The 22,795-nt window shown below is 35.2% G+C and overlaps 1 protein-coding gene across 2 annotated transcripts in view; it reads right to left on the reverse strand.

Moving 5' to 3' along the window:
- SMARCA1 (SWI/SNF related, matrix associated, actin dependent regulator of chromatin, subfamily a, member 1) overlaps nt 1-22,795 on the reverse strand; it is a 76,502-nt gene that overhangs the window by 16,991 nt on the left and 36,716 nt on the right. For both annotated transcript variants that reach the window (XM_040627212.1, XM_040627210.1), the window contains 6 exons: nt 20,581-20,729; nt 19,696-19,815; nt 14,352-14,462; nt 13,977-14,090; nt 5,352-5,474; nt 2,831-2,963 (listed from right to left, as the gene is read on the reverse strand). In XM_040627212.1, the coding sequence (XP_040483146.1) occupies nt 2,831-2,963; nt 5,352-5,474; nt 13,977-14,090; nt 14,352-14,462; nt 19,696-19,815; nt 20,581-20,729 (750 nt within the window). The remainder of the gene's footprint in view (nt 1-2,830; nt 2,964-5,351; nt 5,475-13,976; nt 14,091-14,351; nt 14,463-19,695; nt 19,816-20,580; nt 20,730-22,795) is intronic.

Here is a 22,795-nt window from a genome sequence, read left to right on the forward strand (position 1 = left end):
ATATATATATATATATATATATATATATATATACAATTATTAAATACCCCAAACTTAAGTAAGACCTCAACAAGAAGGTTTTAGGTTAGTGAATTTCTTTTCATGAAATACTATGGAATTTTTTTTTAAAGATTTTATTTATTTATTTGACAGAGAGAGAGACAGCCAGCAAAAGAGAGAACACAAGCAGGGGGAGTGGTAGAGGAAGAAGCAGGCTCCCAGTGGAGGAGCCTGATGCGGGGCTCGATCCCAGAACGCCGGGATCACGCACTGAGCCAAAGGCAGACACTTAACGACTGAGCCACCCAGGCGCCCCTGGAATTTTTAATTATCAATCCCAAATGACTAGAATTTCAAAAGATACTACAGACACTAATTTAAGCTATGCTTTCATTCAAACATGATATAGAAGGGAACAAACACATAAACAGAAGAGAGGAGGCCATATAAACTTAGAGAACATAGCTCCCCAGAAGCTATGCAAAACAAAATGAAACAAAATGAAACCCATTATCCCAAAACAAAAATGAAACCCATTTTATCAACAGGTCACTCAAACTTCCTATGAAGCAGCAATTTCTACCAAAACTCTTACTTTACTTTTGGAACCACTCACTAAACTTACAATATTTCCAATGACCTGTATCTTGTTTTTAAACTTACTTGAAATAGCCTTTTCTCTTAAAAACAAAAAATAAAACAATAACAAAAAAAAACCAACAAAGTCACCCAAATTTTATATATGATCTAAATAATTTGGCTGCATTATGTCACATGTTATGACTTCAGCAAAAGACCTTTTAATAGCATACTCTACCCTCTCAAATTTTTCATTTTTAGAGCCTATCATAAAAGGAATGTTAGTGCTCTCAGAGTTTTATTTATTTTTGTGGGGGTGGGGCTTCAACAACAAACATTTCTCACAGTTATGGAGGCTGGGAAGTCCCAAGATCAAGGTGCTAGCAGATTCCAAGTCCAGTGAGAGAGGGAACCAAACCCTGGTTCATAGATGACCATCTTCCCAATATGTTCTCACATGTGGAAAGGGCAAGGGGGCTTTTTTGGGGTCTCTTTTATAAGGACACTAATCCCATTCATGAGGGCTCTACCCTTATGACCTAATCACTTCCCAAAGCCCCCATCTGCTAATACCATCACGTTGGGGGTTAGGATCTCAACATAGAAATTTGAGGGGGGAAACATCTAGCCCATAGCACACAATTAGTACATTAGTGGGCCATTTTCTTCTTTGCACTGGACATCAACCACCCATCTCAGCATCACACGAGGAATTGTCACTCTCTGACTTTTATAAGCACCTCTGTTCATTTTTTCATTCTCTCACTTATTCACTCAACATATAAATGGCTGTTACGTATAATATACTCACAAACAGCCAATTGTATATATTTCTTCTTTTATTGCAACCAGTTACATAAAGCCATTCCAATCTCCCCACCCTCTGACATGGCCCCAATTAAGCTGCCCTGAGCTAGTCATGCCACCAAGAGAATATGACACAGCATTTTTTTAATCACTTGTTTTCTTGCAATTTCATAAATATTGATGCTATTTTGAAGAAAATTCTACTTCAGAAAATCTCTCTGCACAAAATCTCTTTTATACTCTTTTCCTTCTATTCTTGCTGCTAGAATTTCTCGCTCTCATTTTTGTCCTAAGCCCCCAGATGTCCTAAACTTATGTGACAGAGCTTAAGAGTAATAGTAATGTTATGCTGGAATCAAGGAAAAGGAAGTTCATAAATTTGATATTATATGAAATAAAAACAATGTAATCAGTCTCTAAATTCCCTGGTAATCACCAGAAACCCTTTCAGATATCCAAAACAAAAAGTGTCTTTTCTCTAATGAACCTGGATTTCTTCAAGAACTAACACTCTAGATAAATTAAAAGCTGTTCTTAACTTGTATCAATTTTTGGTGTATTTATTAGTATTATAATGTTTGCTCCCTGCTATTTTTCACTGCAAAAACACAGAATTTCAGTTGTTAAGCTAAATAGGATTTGAGAGGTCAGCACAGAAACCTAAACCTACTTTGTAATATTCCTTCTATAAGAAAAAATGTTCTAGATCCTAAACAGCTCATATTCAGACTAAATTTGAAAGTTCAACCTATTTGGAAGCTAGAAACCTGCTGTTCTACATATGGAAAACTTGCTAGAGATAATGACTATCTTTAACAAGATTTCTTTCAGAAGCCTGAGGTTAGATGTGCTGTGACATGGGAAATAGTATTAACTCCATATGCTTCAAGACCAAAGACACAACTGAGTAAGAAAGGGAGATGATTCTAGAACCAATCAAAAGATTTATTCAACCAGTCTTTTTAGACCTATTCCAGCTTGCCCTGAGTTAATGGAATGCACATGACCTGCCTGGAGTTGACTGGAACCGTGAGGGTATCTGAGGATAGAAAAGGGTCTGAGAGGAATTTTCTACTTCATGGATGACCTAGAAAGACACTAATTCAATCCTCTGAACCTAAAGTCTCAGATTTGAATTGTCCAGAAGAGGACCAAACTCCAGAGATGCGAAAGTGAGAAACTAATTTTGTCAACGCTCATTCAATAGCTACCCTTGTTTCATTAGGGCTTTACTTGCCTCTATTAGCTAGCTACCAATGACAACAGCAGTCCATTTAGATAAATCTTATAATCTTTTTTGTGGAAATACAATTATATTTTACACTTTTACCCATACATTATTCATAAAAGTTTAAAAGATCTCTGAACAATGATACAATTAAATTGACACTAAAGAAATGGATAAGGTTACAATTAAACACTATCTTTAAGGTTATATACAAACCTGAATATTCCATGACCTCCTCAGGGGATTTGCCCTCCACCTCTCGAGCTATATTATCGATGTCATCTCTTCCATACTTCTCATTAGCTTTAATAAACTGGTTAAAATCTCGCTTAGTCCAGTTTGTGAATCCCTGTGAACAGAAATTAAGCATCATCAATACAAGTTAAATTAGCAAACCCATTTATTGTTCTACTTATTTCTATACAATGACACATTAAAAACAGTTTAAAAACTTAAAGTGTTCCTCCTTACAAAATCCCAGTTTTTTTTATAATCAGAAGTTGAGTGTTATAAAAATAACTGCTTTTCTATCATGAAGAGAATGTACTTCTCTCCAAGTACTATGAACGGATTTATAGTTCCAAGATACTGTGTAGTTTTTAATTCCGTATTTTATAGATGCCTACATTAAAATACAAATGCAATGATATAAAAATGCTAACACAAATAATAAAGTCCTGACATAAAAAGTTGCCAGCAAGATTTATTTATTCAACAAATTCTTTTGAACAATATGCAAGGCACAGTGCTTCAATAGTTTTTTTCAAAGATCTGTTCCCATGTAAATTAAGAAAGGAATGTGATTGCATTAGATCAAAAAGCACAGAGGAAAAAATAAGAATGCAGAAAAAAATTTGTAGCTCTTTACATCATTCCAAACTACAGGTGACCCCTGAACAACATGTGTTCGAACTTCGTGGGCCCAATTATAGATGGATTCTTTCAATAAATACTGTGCAGTACTGTAAATGTATCTTTTCTTCCTTATGATCTTCTTCATAACATTTTCTCTTCTCTACCTTATTTTCTTTTAAGAATACAATATGTAATACATGTAACATACAAAATATGTGTTAATCAACTATTTATGCTATCAGTAAGGCTTCCAGTCACCAGTAGGCTATTAGGTAAGTTTTGGGGAGTCAAAAGTTACAGGAAAATTTTCAGCTACATGGGGGGTCAGCACCCCTAACTCCCACGTTGTTCAAGGGGCAACTGTACTGTGAATAAATAATTTCTATTCAAAATTGTATTCATAAATAGAATTTCTATAAACATAATGTTATTGGTCCCACTCAATTTCTTTGTTAAAAGATAGAACAGTTTAACCAATCAATGTTTTAAATCTCTTTGGTATTATTAGTATGTCTGTGAAGTCACAAAACCAAAAATTTGTTTTCTACTCCTTATATCCCAACCCATAACAATGTGATATCCCTAGCTGTTCAAAATTCTATCCCTGGCCTTTAGCTGATGAAGATTTCAGGTGACCCCACATTTTGTACCTTTGCCATGATTTTTTTTAAAAGATTAATTATTTAAGACACCAGAGAAAGATGTTTAAAGAGGAGTAAAAAAAATGATTTTACTTCTAATTACAAACTAAAGCAAATCCTCAGTTGATGCTGTATATTCACAATATGGTGTACATTCACCATATACTATAAGCTAAGTAGCATTCTAAGACCATAACTTTATTTTTATGTTCAGGAAATAAATTGTGAAAACATAACATGAATATTTAAATGTTTTATTTTATTCTGTGTTAAGTCCTAATATTCAGCCAACTGCAATTACATTTTCAAACTAAACTTTATGACTTCCAGGCATTTGGCTCAAAAACTTATGAATATAATTTGTAAAAATTCACTCAGTAAAATTATACATCATAACAAAGAAAAGACCTACATAATAAATAAGATATAAATATAAAAACTATATCTCAATAATTAATGTGGCAACTTTCCTAGCACTGTGCCTCGCATGTTGTTCAAAAGAATTTGTTGCATAAATAAATCTTGCTGGCAACTTTTTATACTAAGGTGGTATCATACAGTACACATGCTTGTTTATTATCTTAAAAAGGTCTTTTATACTGTAACTTTTTTTATCTTCTACAGATTATTCATCTTCTATAGATTATTTGTATATTGTTTCTACACTCATAAAACTCATTAAAGCAACAATGATCAGAAAGCATTAATAGTTTGTTCAAAGGAAAATGTTCCCTATTTAATAACTATTAGCTTTTAATTATACAATAATGACCTTACAAAGTTTCAGAAATCTCTCACTGTTGTATTAAAGTTCTTTCCAAGACAGGATAATAGGCTTTTGAGAATTATGAAATTATTCCATAAATAAAAGATTAGTAGAGTATAATTTCAGAGGGCAGTTCACAATCAATAAAATAAATTTAAACTTTCAAGAATATGCTAGTAATTGCTGCCTATCAGGATTCATACATGGATTAACATAACTGATAAAATATATGTCTTCTTAGTAATAACTGACACTTATATTTTGCATTTATGTATTTTCTAGCACTTCCGAATGGGTGTATTCTACAAATGGGATACAAAAAATAGGAATAGCTGATCTAAATATATGTTTACCAAATAGCCCTGCATGTTGTTGATGTGTCTAATCAGCCCATACAATAAAAGGTAAATGTGATCTGTATTTTCTTTTTTCTACTAGTTAATTAGAAACATTTCAGCCACTTAAAATATTTTACTTGTGTAAGAAGTTTTTCTTTTTCTTCAGTCTCTTCTGGTGTAAGAGGTTCAGCTCCATCAATCTTTTTTTGCTCCTCTCTTTGAGCCACAGCTGGATTAGGAATATCAGGATTCCGTGGGACCTATACATCAAGAGATGAATTGTAAGTAAACTGTTGAGAAAAATTAATTGAGGGTGTATATACACATATCAATCTTAGAGTTATTTCAACAGTAAACAATATTAAGTCATACCAGAATGACACATGATCTTCTCCACAGTCTTACTATCATGATATTACCAAAATAAAAAACATTCTTAAATGTGGTGCATGCTATTTTAGAGTTAAACCCCTTGCTAAATGCCACATTATATTCTAGATTTAATTATAACTGTGGAACAAAATACCACCTTATAATATTGTAATACAGGGTAGTAACAGTAATATCATTATGCCAACACCAACATTATACAATAAAATCTCAAGCCCAGAAGAAACAAAAAGTTTTGCAGTACAAAAAGAGCCCATATTCGCCTGGCAATACACCCAGCAAAATAGACCAGGGTAGAGAAGTGCAATGCACCTGAAGAATGCATTCAATGCCCTGATCAGGTCAAAATGCAAAAAGAAAGAAATGCTTTTACTGCCTACCAGGGTATGGAAAGGGAGAGCATCTTCACATAAATGCAAAGACTGGAAGAAATGAGGGGATAAGGAAGAACCAAAAAAAAAAAAGAGAGAGAGAGAATATATATAAAAGGGGAAGGGTAGCAGAGCACACAAACAGCCAGGATGGAACCTGCAGTCAAGAGAAAAAGCTACAGTAGCAGTGGCCAACAGAAATTCTAGTGTTTTAGATACAGAACTGTAAATACACTGACAACTGAGAAGAGAGCTCAAGTCCAAAAGACTGAGGACAGAAGCTCAGCTCTCCAAGGAAGTAAGTAGTCAGCCATTCAGCTGTATCTCAAAGCTCTGGCCCCTATGTTCCAACAGTGAACACAGACAACCAGTACAGTTCAGCAATATGGAGCAGCATTCACTGTATGGCGTGACAAACTAAGTCAGGCCAAAGCCTCACATTATTTCTATGTGCACCTGCAGTAACAATGTAGCACCCTGATTTTAAGATAGCAGGTACATAACATGTGTGGTACATTTTATAGCATTTCATTAAACATGAAAGGGGTTGACACTAAGCCTTGCACTGTTTGATATGCACACCCACCACAAACAACTCATTCCCTAGGGATATCAGATAGTCATAGTTTTACTATAATGTAATTATAATACATATCACAGTACATTTTCCTAATTGTTATACATATTTCACAGTTTTAAACTATTACATTGTAACTTGAAAATAAATATTTTTAAAAAACGACTGCGTCCAGTTTTTTAAATATAAACCCTACTAAATGGGTTTAAAAGAATTACTGAAAAAACACATTCATTTGCAATCATCAGTACCACACAATCAAATTAATAATACTGATTAAATGTCTATTATGTCCATAGCACTATGACAGGTATTCATTGGAATATAAAAGCAGTAGATATGGTCCTTGCCTACAGGAAGCTCACAACCTAGTTGTGGAATTTTGAATTCTAAGGATTTGGAGAAATGGAGAAGAAGAGGGAAACAACATTCTAGGCTGGAACAATATGAGCAAAAATGGTGAAAGCAAAGCCAGGAAGGACCATATGGTGTTTACGTTGAAAAGGAGTTAAGAAACAAAGCCAGGTTGAGATAGATTTACAAGGGCTTTTGAAACTACACAGTAGTGAGGTGTCTTGGTGGCTCAGCTGGTTAAGTGTCTGACTCTTGATCTCAGCTCGGGTCTTGATCTCAAGGTTGTGAGTTTAAGCCCTACACTGGGCCCCATGTTGAGCATGGAGCCTACTTTTAAAAAAAGTTATACAGCAGACAACAGCAACCACTAGAGATTTTTCCATAAGAGACTAAAGTGTCAAAACATAGTGTTGTCACTTGTAAGCTTTGTGTTGGATGGATTGAAGCGGGGAAGCAACTAGAGGAAAGAGAACCAGCTGAGTGGTCATAATCTAGAAATGAGGTATGATCACCTGGCCTAGGATGGTAACAAATGGAAAAGGAAAAGAAGGTATAAATTAAAAATGAAATGCAGTCCAGTGATAACTTTGATTTTTATGTTTATTTTTAGATAACTTTTTTAATAGCTAAATTCAATTTTTAAATAAGATACACACCAGCAATTCCATTCCTATCTATCTATACAAAGACCTTTGCAAAAATGTTCACAGCAGCTTTACTCATAATAGCCAAAAAAAAACCAGAAAATAATACCAGAACCTTGGCTGTCTCTGGGGAGTGGGTCTAGATATTGAAGGGGAAGAGCCACTTTCTGAGGTGACAGAAATGTTCTAGATCTTTATAGGGGTTTCAGTTATGTCAGCATATACATTTGTCAAAATACATTGAATGAAACATTTAAGATTTATACATTTCATTGTATGCAAATTTTACCTTAAAAAAAGAATCAAATAAATACTGAACTCTGGCTAATGATATGCATGTTGAAGTGTTTCCGGGTCAAATATACTTATGTCTGCAACTTTGAAATGCATAAAAAAAAGATGGATGGTGCACCTGGGTGGCTCAGTTGGTTGGGCGTCTGCCTTTGGCTCAGGTCACAATCCCAAAGTCCCGGGATTGAGTCCTGATTCGGGTTTCCCCATTTAGCAGGGAGTCTGCTTCTCCGACCCTCTCATACTTTCTTTCTCTCTCTCTCTCTCTCTCTCTCTCCCCCTCTCAAATTAATAAATAAAATCTTTTAAAAAACAAGTTGGATATCCATTTGCTAGAGGCTGGACAAATGGACAAATAGATGATAAAGCAAATACAGTAAGATGTAAATTGGAGAATATATGCAGTGTGTATATAGATTTCACTGTACAATTATTTCAATATTTTTGTATGTTTACAATTTTTTTTTCATAACAAAATGTCTGGAAAAAATTACAGGCATAGCTTTAAAAGGTTAACAGACCCTTGCTGGCATGTGAAATTACTTTGGCTTCAAATTTTAACTAAAGAAAAACCTCTTTAATCTTAAGATATTTTTCAAATATTCCATGTCCAACAAACCATATTTTAAAAAGTATTTCATAAACACTAAATTTTATGCCAGAAAATGGAAATGCACCTGGAAACATACCCACACAAAATAAACTGTTTATTCTTATGCTAAAAATTTCCCCCTTGAATTTAAGAAAAACAAAATCATAACCTTACATTATACCATTAGATTTTAGGCTCCATAGCAGACTACTTCTTCCAGATCCACTGCTCATATTTTTAATACAGCAAAACTTTAGAATGACTTCATCAATGTTATGTTTATTATTTTAATTCAAATACATAACAGAATTAGAAATGACTCAAAATTCCTGCATTCCTATATCTCCTCCCACAAGAAAAAGAACTCCTTAATATTTACCATTTTTAAAAGCTATTCATTTTTTACTTAATGAGGTTCTTATCAGCATTAAACTTCCTGGAGTGATTTCAAAGTGTTATGTACGAATTAAGTAGACAAATTATAGACCAACAATACTTAAGCGATACCTAGAAGCTATCCCAAGTATTCATACTGTATGTCTTTCTGATGGCCCCCAATAACACTTAATACAGCCACAGTTTAATCAGTTATCTTTCAAAAGGAAACATCTCAATGATTACTTGGATTTCTAGTCAGACACTAAGGAATTTGCAATTAAGAGCTATGTTCCATGGAAAAGTGAGAAGAAAATTTTGGCCTTGGCTAGAACAAGTTTTAGCAAGCGTTTCATAGAAACATGGAAAAATGAATTAAATGTAGTGGCACGCAAACTGAAATCCGCACACTGTACTGTTCCGCCACTGCAAACACATTACCAAAACTCACAAAGATTATGGAACTTCGTCCATTTGTCATATGTTTATATCTGTCCCTAAAGAATTTTTTATTGAAGATAAATGTAAGAATATTCTACAGCTTTCTTCAGCTTCAAATATGGCAAAAGTCTTTCACTCCAAGTCTTAGACTCCATGGAATTTCTAGATCCTCTGGATTTTTTTAGTTCTGCAATTGAAATTTCAATTAAATCATCCTCTTCCAATAGAAAGATTTCAGGGAACACAGTGATTAAATACATTAAGTAACTCCTTTAAGTTGCAAGAGCAATCAAGCTTCTGAATGTGTCTAACTTGCAACAAGGTCAAAGCTTAGAGAGCAAGGAGAATTGACACATAAGGCACTGCTATCCACCAAGTGGTTAGGGCAAAACAAACAATACTTCTCAGCCTCAAATAAACAAAACTCTTTAATTCCAGATCTTATCATGAGCAATATAGCTGTGACCTTGTTGTGCTAAATATCAGCGGGGGGGAATCAAAATATAAAATAAAAATGCAAATAAGCAGGTTCTGGAGAAAAATGATCTTTACCAACTGCTTCCAAAGTACGGAGCCCCGGGTACCTGGGCAGCTCAGTTGGTTAAGCATCTGCTTTGGCTCAGGTCATGATCTCGGTGTCCTGGGATCAAGCCCCTTGTCAGGCTCCCTGCTCAGCCGGAAGTCTGCTTCTCCCTCTCCCTTTGCCCCTCCCCCTGGCTCATGTGTGCGCTGGCATGTTCTCTCTCTCTCTCAAATAAATGAAAATAAAATCTTTAAAAAAAAAAAAAGTACTGAGCCACTTACTGGTACCACCCAAAATCACTACAGACTAAGACTATGGGGACTCAAAGTTGACAGAAAAGTACCATGCACCATAATACCCCCAGCTATAAGACTACACCTCTCTCTTTTGAGTTAGCAATCCTTTAAGCAGAAGGGGGGAAAGAAGTCCCTTTCTGAGAACATAACTATGCATAGAGAACACCAGGTAACTGCACTGTAGCAATTCTGTTCAACTGAGAATAAACTATTGCTCCACTCACTTTGTGACTCTGGTGAGTTTTCTGGAGCTATAGGGGGAGAAAAAACACTGCTGGGTATCTTCGAGAAGATGGGTATTAGTTATCAATATCACATCTTCCCTGAAAAAAACAACAACAGCTTTTGCAGATGACTAGCATGCCACACTCATCTGTCTATACTCTGAACTCAAACACAACACCTACCTAATTAAAGGACCCACCTTAGCTCAGGTCTGCATCCCCTGGTAAAGAATGGAAGAGACAAGGTTCAAAAACAGCCAACATTCAGAATGAACTCTTACTTGTCTCAAAAATCCTCAGCTAAATATGCATATATATGGAGGATCAAGGCAAGTCTTAAGGTGATACAAAGGCAATCCAAAATGAGGCTAAAGAGAGCACAAGGCTAGTAGAGTGGTAGGGGATGGATTTTCCTTCCACCATCAACACCACACCACCATACTGCAAATCCCCACCATCTTCTCTCATCTTTTCACACTTCAACAAGCCTCCTGGCTGGTTTCCGTAGATAAATTCATCATTCTCTGTATTGCAGCCAGAGTGATCTTTTAAGAATGTAAATCTGATCATACTCTACCACTTAAAAGTTGCTTGACCCGGGGCAAATTACTGGACCTCTATGTGCCTCAGTTTCCCCATCTATAAAACAGGGATGTAGATTCAGGGCTGTTATGAGGATAATGAGCTGATCTTTTGAAAGAACTTAGAACAGAAAACAACACAAGCAAGGAGTAAATAAGTATCTGCTATTAGTAATTTACCACCACCCATCCCTCTGCCTTAAAAACATCTCAGTGTTTTTCCTTTGCTCTAAAGGTAAAATTCAACCTAATTAATGTGACCTATAATTAATGTTCAGCGCTCCACATGATCTGACTCTACTCACTCACCAAATTCGTCTTGCCCCTCTCCCTCCTTACCAACACTGGCCTGCCTTCAGTTTCCAAAGGGGCCATCGTCCTTCCTACTGCAACACCTCTGTACTTATGGTTTCCCTGCCTGAGCTCTTCTCTCCCACACTTCCCTTGACTAATTCCTGTGCATCTCTCTGATCTCAATGTAATAACACTTCCTTAGGGACCATCTCCCTGATCTCCCAATCCACATTAGATATGCACTGCCATGCTGCCTCATAGCACCCTCTGTAAGCACAGAAAACAAATAATGTCATTACTCTGTAGCATCAGCTTAGTATCTGTCTCTTCCATTAGAACATAAGTTCCATGCACTGAGGGACCTCGTCTCTCTTCTTCACTACTTCATCACCTAAGGAATGGCCTAGGACCTGATACAGGAGTACTTAGCAAGTATGGATTAAGTGAAAAACAGCCGTCCTTTCACTCATACTTCCTTCTCCTGTCATGTATCTCTGGGAGGTGAGGAAGAGAAAAGAGCAAGGTACCATAGCATGGATTCCATGCTGTCTTCCCTCTCCTCATTCATCCCTGTCCTCCCTTCTTCCACCTGCCTCCTTGTCACCCTTTGCAGCTGTCCCCTCATTCCTCCCTCTTCTAAGGTTTCTCTCTCCTCCATCTTCTTCCAGTTGGCCACCATCCAACTGTGATTATGAGACCTCACCCCTAACCACAAACTGCCTGTAATGAAAGGCATTGCTTGCATTAAAACTAGAGCTGTGGCGAGGATGTGGTGGGCGCTGTACTATCACGGGGAACAGAATCTCAGGATCTCCAAAGAAGGAGCATGAACAGTTATATTGGCAGTGAGGATTTTTTTTTATTGTTGCTATTTGACTACCACTTGGCTCACCTCCCAAACAACATGTCATACCACTATAAACACAGTCCTTATTTAGGGCTGCAAAAAGCAGCAGGGTTATGTCACATGCAGAAATAGCGCAGAATGTCTGAGTGGAAAGAGCATAGCATTTGAACACTGAGAACCTGGGGTGGAGACCAGTAACCCCCTGGCAACTCTGTTAGCTATGTGACCTTGAACAAGTCTTTTAACCTCTCTGAATTTCTGTCTCCTCACCTCTTATATGGAGGTGATAATAACATCTATGTCACAGGGCTGTTAGAAATCAAATGAAGTATGTGATAAAGCATTTCATAAATTATAAAATGCTCTACACAGATATTTGGTTAATTACTAACTGGGCTTAACATTTCAATTAATTTTCAAGTCTCACTAATAACAGTCTACAAAAGTAACAAAATAATGGTCTAAAGCAAAATTTTTATAACTTTATGTGGGATAATAGATACATGTATTTGTTTACCTCATGAAATATTACTAACTATTAATTTTACTACCTTCGTTTTTATTTTGTATCTATAATTTCCTGTTTCTTCTGGTATATCACCATTTTCACTTTCTTTGAAACTGATTTTATTCCTGGTCTGAATGTTCAGTCATGGTACTTTTACTCTTTGACAACTTCCTAAGACAGGTTTTACCCAGTCATGTTGGTTAAATACATTCAAATGTAATCATATTTCCCTAACAAGATTATAACTAACTACTTATATTCAACATCAGTTTCTTGTTCCTGTTTATATATATTGAAATTTGGTACATAAATAGCAAGCAATCCCTTTTTTGCTCCATTTCAAATGGTAATGCTCTCACTCTGGACAAATAGGACAAACACTCTAGAGATCCACTCTACATGGTGCTTTTCTAGGCACATTACAGCTACTAATCAAAATAACTGGGCATAGTTCCACTTGTGATAAAGGTTCACAAAATAAATTTTAAAACATAACTTCTAACTCATAAAACAGAAAATTTCATAAAATTACAATAGTATTAATATTTTTATAATTTTGCTTATACTACTGAATTTTACACCTTTGGCCATCTGTTTTCACTCACTGGAAAGTCAGTTTCAGCAAATAGAAATAACTAGGTATGCTTAATCTCTCAGTGTGAGAGCTTTAGGGTAACAAACATTTCCCTCACTAAAAATGAGTTCCTATCTACCTATATAAATACGAATCTTGATTTCCAAAAGATCATTTTAAAATGTGAGAATTCATCATCATATTTATCATTATCTTTAACACCTAACTGGCAACAATCAAATAACTACCAATAGGGCTTTCATCAACCCAAGAACAATAAGTACAAAAGTAGTGTTCCTTGGTCATATTAAGGAAAATGATTAAAAACTTCCTATCATCTATCATATATTCACTTCTAATTAATCATATGCTTATTGTTGGGGCGCCTGGGTGGCTCAGTTGTTAAGCATCTGCCACATCGGGCTCCTTGCTCAGCAGGAAGCCTGCTTCTCCCTCTCCCACTTCCCCTCCTTGTGTTCCCTCTCTCACTGTGTCTCTCTCTGTCAAATAAAATCTTTAAAAAAAAAAACCATATGCCTACTGTTCTTTCTACATATTCTTTCACCACTCAAACATTTAGCATTATTAAAATAATGTTATTATCACTATTTTTGAAATATCGGATAATTCTCCATTAATCCCATTTCATGATGATCCTACTGGTGATTTGGTAGTTTGATGTTTGACTTCTAGTTAAACCTTCTCTTTGGTGTTAGAAATACCACTACTTTGATTTACTCTTATGTTCTCTCACATTAAAATGGAATGCTTTCCAGTCTAGCTTAATAGATTATATTAGCTTAAAAGAGTACATTATACTAATCTAAAAACTTTAAAAAAACAAAATATAAGTCAAATAAATAAAAACTTAAAAAATTACCTTATAGCCTATTGTCTTCCTATAATAAAGAATTTCCTTTTCCAGGAGCTCAAATAAACGTGGTGGGAAAAACTGAAAATCCTGAACATTTGGCTGCTTTGGAGGTCTTGGAGCCTATGGGGGGAAAATGCATTACATATATATTTGTTTTCAGTACATGAAGTGAACATACTTCTTTTACTATTTCTTTTATATATAGAAAAATAAATACAATAGAATTGCTTTATATGGTGGGGCCATATCAAGAACTTTTCTACATTGCTGTTATATTTTAAGGACAATAATGTTGCACTGATACAAGTCAATCTAAATGACAGACCATGTTACAAGAGAAGTCTGCTATCGGATATAAAAACTGGCCTCATAATGTTTTACCTTTGGAACCTTTGGCTCGCTGACACGTAAAGCTTCTCTAAAGTAGGCATCCACTGCGTAGTTTGCTTTGCGTTCTCGTTTAGGAGGTTCAATCCATTCCACCATCCCAAGCTATACACAAGAACAATGAATTTAATTATTCCAAAATGTTTATAAAAATCAAACACATCAATGTTGCAGAAGCATGAGAAAACTGAAGCCATTCGGAAGAAGCAGAACTTGCGCTTTAGAAGTCACAATTATACGTCCCAAGTTCCAAACCCTTGTACTTTATATGCCAAGTTTAGGTGCAAGGATGCTTTTGTTTCCTTTTTTTTTTGTAAGTAAGTTTAGTTGTTACTAAAAAACTTAGTTCTTCCTTAGTAATTGAGAAGAGTTTGCACAATTTGGTTAGTATTCTATGTCGAAATAAATAGTACCTAATATAGAAGACTAACATTGATTCTGGTAACTGTGTTAAGTGTATGAATTAGAAAGTAGCTGAAAAGGGTAAATGATGAATATCAACATGACAGGTATATGTACCTTCAAATCAAGAGAAATTTTAAATGAAGTAGGGTCTTGGTAAGGTAGCTGTGGGAAAAGTCAGTGAAATCAGAAAAGACCTGAATTTGAAACCAGGTTCTGCCACTGTACCAGTCGTATAACTTGGGGAAAATTAATTCCTCCCTCTGTGAAGTGGGAAGAGTCATACCTACCTTGAGGATTAAATGTGACCACGCAAGTTAAGGCATTAAATAAACTGCCAGTAGTTAAACCTAAATTATTATTAAACACCCAAAGTTGGGTGAACAATGATTAGGTAACATTACAAAACTCTACCCCAATATCAGCTAGAAAATACAATTTAAGGGGCGCCTGGGTGGCACAGTGGTTAAGTGTCTGCCTTCGGCTCAGGGTGTGATCCCAGCATTCTGGGGTCGAGCCCCACATTAGGCTCCTCTGCTAGGAGCCTGCTTCCTCCTCTCCCATTCCCCCTGCTTGTGTTCCCTCTATCGCTGGCTGTCTCTTTCTGTCAAATAAATAAAATCTTTAAAAAAAAAAAAAAGAAAATACAATTTAAAAGCCAATAGGCAAAACTGACAATACAAAATTCTGGAGTCTATAGGGATGGTTTTCCAGTTCGGGTATTTTTCTTGATTTCACAGTGCCTATCCCAGTACCTGCGCACAAAACAGGCCATTAATCTACAATTAATGAACCCACTCTATTTGATCTTATCTAAGGGTGGAGTTACAACATTAGTATTATAATTTAAGAGTGGATGATAAACTAAGATGACTAAGATGGTTAGAGATCTACAAACTTTCAGTGTCCAAAGTAAAGACTAAAGACTGACATAATGGTGCCATTCACACATGTAAAAGTCTATCGACTAAAAAAGAACACAGTCTCTGTTGATCCATACGGTTAAAACCAATGTGGAAAGTAGATTGCTGCTCGATATAATTTAACAAATATGTCTTAAGTACCTACTGTATTATTTACAAGTCAGTGTCAGGGATACAAAGGTGAATAAAATAATCTCTTCCATCAAGGAGCTTATAAGTCACATAAGAAGTTTTCTGAGAACCAAAAAATATAAAACAGTGAAATGAACTCTCCCAAGAGGAGTAAGATTCCCAATATCCACATTGAAATAGAGGCTGGATAACCACCCTACATGCTATAGATGGGATTTCTTAATTACAAAAAGGTTAGACTAAATGACCTTTAAGATATCTTTTAACTCTAAGACTCTTTGACATATAGGCAGTATAATGTGAGTTTACATAAAATAAAAAATACCGAAAGCAGTGAAAGTAGTTTTGTTTTTCCCCCCTCAAATGGATTAATGTGAGAGGACAGTAATAGAAAAGATACCTTATAAATAACCAATATGTTATTTGTCCCAATTGGAATGAAAATAAATCAATAATAATTTAAGTTAACTTAGTCAAAAGTAATGTGTTGGCCATTTAACCCATACTTATATGCAGGTCTAGGTATTCAAATTTGGAATAAGTATTAACAGCCAATTCCCAAACTTTCAAAAACACTAAATCATGCTGAATTAGTTTGTTTTAGAAAAGAGTACATTAATACAAACTAATTCAGGTTAATTTTTTCAAGATCAATGTCAGTCATTATGACTTAAATTACCAGGTATGGTTGTAAAGTAATGCAGTGGGTTCAACAAATCATATATGAAAATCTACCTCATTGTGTAATTCCCATGATTTATGTATAAACAACATTTTTGTAGGTTTTCAATTCTCTTCAAAAGATAATTTGAACCTATTTTAAGAACCTATCTAGAAAATATGAAAAGCCAGAAATAAAAGATAATGTCAAGTCAGAATATTTTTTAAATCTGATTTTGTTATTCAACCATAAAAATAGAAGTAATCATAATTATTACTAAAATTTCTCTATATTTGCACATTATTTTGCTAGAATTGGAAGCACAGGAAAACCTGCTATATTAGACATAGACAAGTACTTTCCTAAATGCAATTTTACTCTAAGAATGCAGATTAAAAGCTCCACTGATATTTAGACTCTTCACTGTTTAATATTTTTCCACTTTATAAAACACTCTTAATACCAATAAACCCACAGAAATAATCGTAATATTTTAAAAATTCGTATCACACAATAAGATCTCAAAAACGATTTCTGCCTTATTCATGCAAGTCATCATGTTCATCTCATCAGAATAAAATGTAAGCAGTCTAAGGTTATAGATAGAACAACCAGATAGATGTAAGTCAAGACACTAAAAACTACCAAAAATAATGAGAGCAACAAAGCATTATCAGTATACTAGTTGCGATGCAAACTAAAATGGCTCACCTCTCGTTCTTCAGTAAAATCAATATCCAAAAATAAGCTTTCTTATTTTAACAAAATTCATTTCTGTGAGTTAAAAATATAACAGCTTTACAGAACAATTTCAGCAAATAAAACAATGATAAAATTGTATTATAACTCAAAAAATAAAATAAATATCCATAAGTCCATGCTGATATAAATAAATGAGTACAAAATAAATGAAAAGAAGAGACAGGTCTTCCTTACAGAAAAATCCCAGTTAATAAATGTAGGTGGAATGAAAGAAATATAAAATTACTTTTAGGCAAACACCACAATAATAACTGTTGCAGGCAAAAGCTACCAATACATGCTAGAATCAGTGGGTATATGTTTGAGGAATATATTCCCCAAGATATCTGTCAAGTACAAAGGGAAAAATGGTAAGTCTACAGTGAAGAAACCCAGCAGACACCACCTCAACTAAGTGATCAAGGTTACTATTTCCTGTAATACAACACAACAACATCTTATATTCCCTGGTAAAATGTTCTAAAGACTTAACATTCCTGCCATGGCATTCTTGCCAAAAAATACATAATCTCAATCCAATCATGAGACAAGGTCAGAGAAACCCAAAATGAGAGACAAACTATAGAACTGACCAATACTCTTCAAAAGTGTAAAGATCATGAAAGACAAAGGAAGACTGAGAACTAACACAGATTAAAAGAGGCTAAGGAGACACAGCAAAAAAATGCAACGTGGGTCAAGAGAATGAGAAGAAAAGTCACAGAATAACAGAAAATATTTGCAAAATGCATCTTATAAAAAAATATACAAAGAACTCTTAAAATTCAACAATAAGAAAACAACCTGGTTTTAAAAATGGGCAAAAGCCTCGCCAAAGAAGACATACAGATGGAAATAAGCAAATGAAAAGATGCTCAACATTTTAAGTCAGTGAAATGCAAATCAGAATGAGATATCACTAAACACCTTTTAGAATGGCCAAAATCCAGAACACTGACGACACCAAATGCTAGTGAGAATGTGGAGCAATAGGAATTCTCATCCATTGCTCATGGGAATGCAAAATAGTATGGCCACTTTGGAAGAAGGGTTGGCAGCTTCTTACAAAACTAAACATAAGTGTATCATACACTCCAGCAATCACGCTCCTTGTCATCTACCCAAAGGAGTTGAAAATCTATATCTACCCAAAAACCTGCATGTGGATTTTTATGACAGCTTTATTCATAACAGCCAAAACTTGGAGACAACCAAGATGTCCTTCAGTAGATGAATGAATAAATAAATTGTGATACATCCAGACAATGGAGTATTACTCAGCACTAAAAAGAAATGAGCTATCAAGCCATGAAAAAAACATAAAGGTACCTTAAATGCATACAACTAAGTGAAAGAAGCCATTATGAAAAGGCTACATACTATATGATTCCAACTATATGATATTCTGAAAAAAGCAAAACTATGGAGATAGTACAAAGATTAATTGTTGCCAGAGGCTATAGAGAGAGAATGAATAGTCAGAGCACAGAGGACTTTTTAGGGCAGTGAAACTATTCTGTATGATATTGTAATGGTGGATACATGCCATTACACATTTATCGAAACCCACAGAATGTACAATACCAAAAGTGAACCTTAACATAAAAGATGGACTTTGGATGATAATGATGTGTCAATGTATGTTCAAGTGTCACAAATGTACCACTCTGATGTGGGATACTGATAGCATAGTAGGCTATGTTTATTTGGGGAAGGTACAATATGGGAACTCTGTATTTTCCACTTTATTTTGTTGTGAATCTAAAACTGCTCTTAAAAATAAAGCTGTTCTTTAAAATTGCAATATGAGATCCTGGATTGTATCCCCTGGAACAGGGAAAGAACATTAGGGAGAAAATGTGTTAATTTGATAAATGTACTAAGATTATGCATATTGTTAACATTAGGGGAAGCTAATGAAAGATATATGTGAACTCTGTACTATTTTTTGTAATAAAGTCTAAAGTCATTTCAAAATTTTGAATTTTTAATTATAGCCATAATTTCAAACAAATTAAATAAAACTCCCATTTCCTCAAAGGACCTTTGCTGTCCATGCAGTATATTACCATACCCTCCACTTGATAGTGGAGAAAAATAAGTACCCAAAGTCACTTAATTAGTGATACAGTTGGGAATTCAGCTTCAAAATCCAGGAATTCCACCACGATCCTATACTGCTTCTCAAAAACAATAGTAGCAGCAGCAACAGCAGCAAAAATGATGGTAATCATCATCATCATCCAGCAAAATTTATTAAAGATAGCAACTGCATGAGATCTGACCTACATCAGCAGTGGGGTTTTTTAATTTTATTTTTTTAAGTAATCCCCACACCCAACGTGGGCTTGAACTCACAACCCCAAGATCAAGAGTCACATGCTCTACCGACTGAGACAGCCAAGCGTCAGTGTTTTTTAATAATGGTTATGGAGAGAAATGCTAATTTGAGAGTCCGATGGCTGAGGTAAAAAGTTACCTTCTGTTTTTCTCTATAATCTTCTCCTTCAAACTTGTACAAACTTTGTTCAGTGTCCATTCTAAAATTTCTCAGAGAAGACTCTCCCATTTTCTGCAAGCGTTCATTCATCTCTGCAGTCTACAGTTCAATGCATTGAAATTAGAAAATTATCACTGAATTACTTATAAAAATCTGTGGGCTCTCTATCTTTTCAAAAGTCAGGTTTAACATGAAATATCCAATCTGTTAATTTACAAGGTAAGAATGCAATGCTAACAGTAAATGAATATAAATTTAACTTGCTCCAAGTATTTTAAATATTTAAATGGTTATTCAAGTATTCTTAATTAGGATTTCTTTAAAATCTTTTATCCCTGAAGATGTAGCCATATAATTTCTGTCTACTTTTACTTATGTTTGAAATTATCCAAAATAATTTGTTAAAAAAAAGTAAATTCAATACAAAATTGCAATATTCTGAGTTTATTATACTTTAACAAATAATCCTTTAATATCTCATGAAATGTTCACAAAAGATTTTCACTTAATGCAATGTATCAGTAGATAATTTCTAATCCAGTGCAAGAAAAAGGTTGCAAAAAAGTAGTCCTGATATATGTGATTGAACATGAAATTTATTTGGCTTTTAAGTAAATACCAACATTATTTTCAATAAACATCAGATATAAGGTCACTCAATTTTAAACTCTAGTTCTTAGTCTTTCTTACCAAAAATTAAACTAAAAAACCCTAAACTACCTCTGGATATAAAACTACAAATCCTTAGAGAGAACACAAGTCATTTGAAACATGCATTTGAAACAACACAAATCCAATTAAGCATACTGAAGTATGTTGATTTTAAAGCAATTCATCATGAAAACAAATGCCATTTTAACTAACCTTCTTTTCCCCTCTTTCCAGAAGAGTTGTAATATCTTCATCTGTCAGCTCACTTTCTTTAGAAGCAAAAACATGGGTGGCTCCATGACGTATCATTTGCAACATTTCCTCTTTTGCCAGCTTGTTAGACTGTTGGTCAATGAGTCTTCCTAATAATAAAAATAAAAGTTGTGTATATTCAATTATATTCCAGAGAAAGCACAGCATAATAGTTCTAATCAGACACTACCACATTTAACCGAAGTAAAGCTTTATAAGCACAGAAAATTAGTGAGCTTTAAAGTTATATTAACAAACACACCTACAAGTTTTTCTTTTTTTTTTTTTTGATGTAGTGTTCCATGATTCATTGTTTGCATATAACACCCAGTGCTCCATGCAATATGTGCCCTCCTTAATACCCATCACGGGGCTATCCCATCCTCCCACCCTACAAGTTTTTCTTCTACCATACCTTCTATTTCAATATGAGTTTCCTTCTGTAAAATTCAGTTAAAACTCAGAAGAACAGAAACATTTTTTTCATTTTCAAACTTCATTTTTCAGATCAAATTTCTTTCTATCAACAGGCAATCTCTAATATTAGTGTTTAAAAATTTTTTAGGGGTGCCTGGGTGGCTCAGTCAGTTAAGTGTCTGCCTTCAGCTCAGGTCATGATCCCAGAGTCCTGGGATGGAGGCCCATATCCATCAGGCTCCCTGTTTCTCCTTCTCCCTTTGCCCCTCCCCTGCCCCGCTCGTGTCTCGGAAAGAAAAGAAAAGAAAAGAAAAGAAAAGAAAAGAGAAGAGAAGAGAAGAGAAGAGAAGAGCCAACAGTTACCTAAAAAGATGCTCAACATCGCTGATCATCAGGGAAATGCACATAAAAACCATGAAGAGAGGGGCAACTAGGTGGCTTAGCTGGTTAATTGTCCTACTCTTGATTTCAGCTCAGGTCATGGTCTTGGGGCCTTGGGATGGAGCCCCACATCTGGCTCCCCACTCAGCAGGGAGTCTACTTGTCTCCCTCTCCTTCTGCCCCTCCCACCCCACGTGCACATGTCCGTGCTCTCTAAAATAAATAAATAAGTCTTTAAAAAAATAAATAAAAGTAATCTCCTTTAAAGAAAATAACATGTGCTTTTGGGAAAAAAGCACCTAATTAAGTTTACGTGTATCCATACCCTGTTGTATAACAATTGAGTCGAGTCTCAGTTTTATCTCTGCTCTTTCTACAATCCTTTCTTCAACAGTATTATCAGTGATGAGACGGAACACACGTACTGGCTTCTTCTGACCAATACGATGTGCTCGATCCTAGAAGAAAGAATCCTAATATAAGATATTGGGTATTCTGGATAAAATATATAGTACAGCACCATATGCTATAAAATTCTGAATACAAAATTAGTTTCTGAACTCTCTAGACCTGCTGCTTTTTAAAGGAGGATGATGAACATTAAGAATATCTCTGGGGCATCTGGGTGGCTCAGCCGGTTAAGCATCTGCTTTCGGCTCAGGTCATGATCCCAGGGTCCTGGGATCGAGCCCTGAGCCCTGCATTGGGCTCCTTGCTCAGCAGGGAGTCTACTTCTCCCTCTCCCTCTGCTTCGCACCCCATCCCCGCTTGTGCCCTCTCTCTCTCTCTCTCAAATAAATAAAATCTTCTTTAAAAAAAGGAATATCTAGAGGTCCCTGTGACCAAAAAAATCTGCCAATATTATACTATACCATTAATAGTAAATTTCTAGAACAGCAACAGCCAAAGCCCCTTTAAGATGAAGACTAGAGGGAGTTTACTAAGCAACTTTAAGCCAGTAAATGCAAACATCTTCCACACTAGCAAGTAGTTTTGTGAGGGGGAAAGTAGTTAGTAAGGGTTGCTACGGTGGCAAAAGTCTGCATAATCAAGCAGTTCTTTCTGCTTATGGAGGCAATTCAGGGATGTGTAATAAAAGATAATAAAAATTAATGGTATATTAAAATCCTTACTATAATAGTGGTCTAGAATTAGTCCTATAGTTTACAGTTGGTAAAGGTGACAGATGGCTAGTTCTGATAATATAAAAACAGCTAGGGGGAGTGTTTTTAAAACACAGAAGCTGCTAGAGCGAATAGGTGAAGGGAGGAGGGCAGTTGAGAAAAACAAATCGAAGAAATAAGATTCGAAACAGTCCTTGAACTAAATATAAAAACACTTGATCTCAGTAACAATTTCAACAAAGCACACTGATTGA

This window comes from Ursus maritimus (assembly GCF_017311325.1).
Source record: "Ursus maritimus isolate PB19 chromosome X unlocalized genomic scaffold, ASM1731132v1 scaffold_X1, whole genome shotgun sequence".
NCBI lineage: Eukaryota > Metazoa > Chordata > Mammalia > Carnivora > Ursidae > Ursus > Ursus maritimus.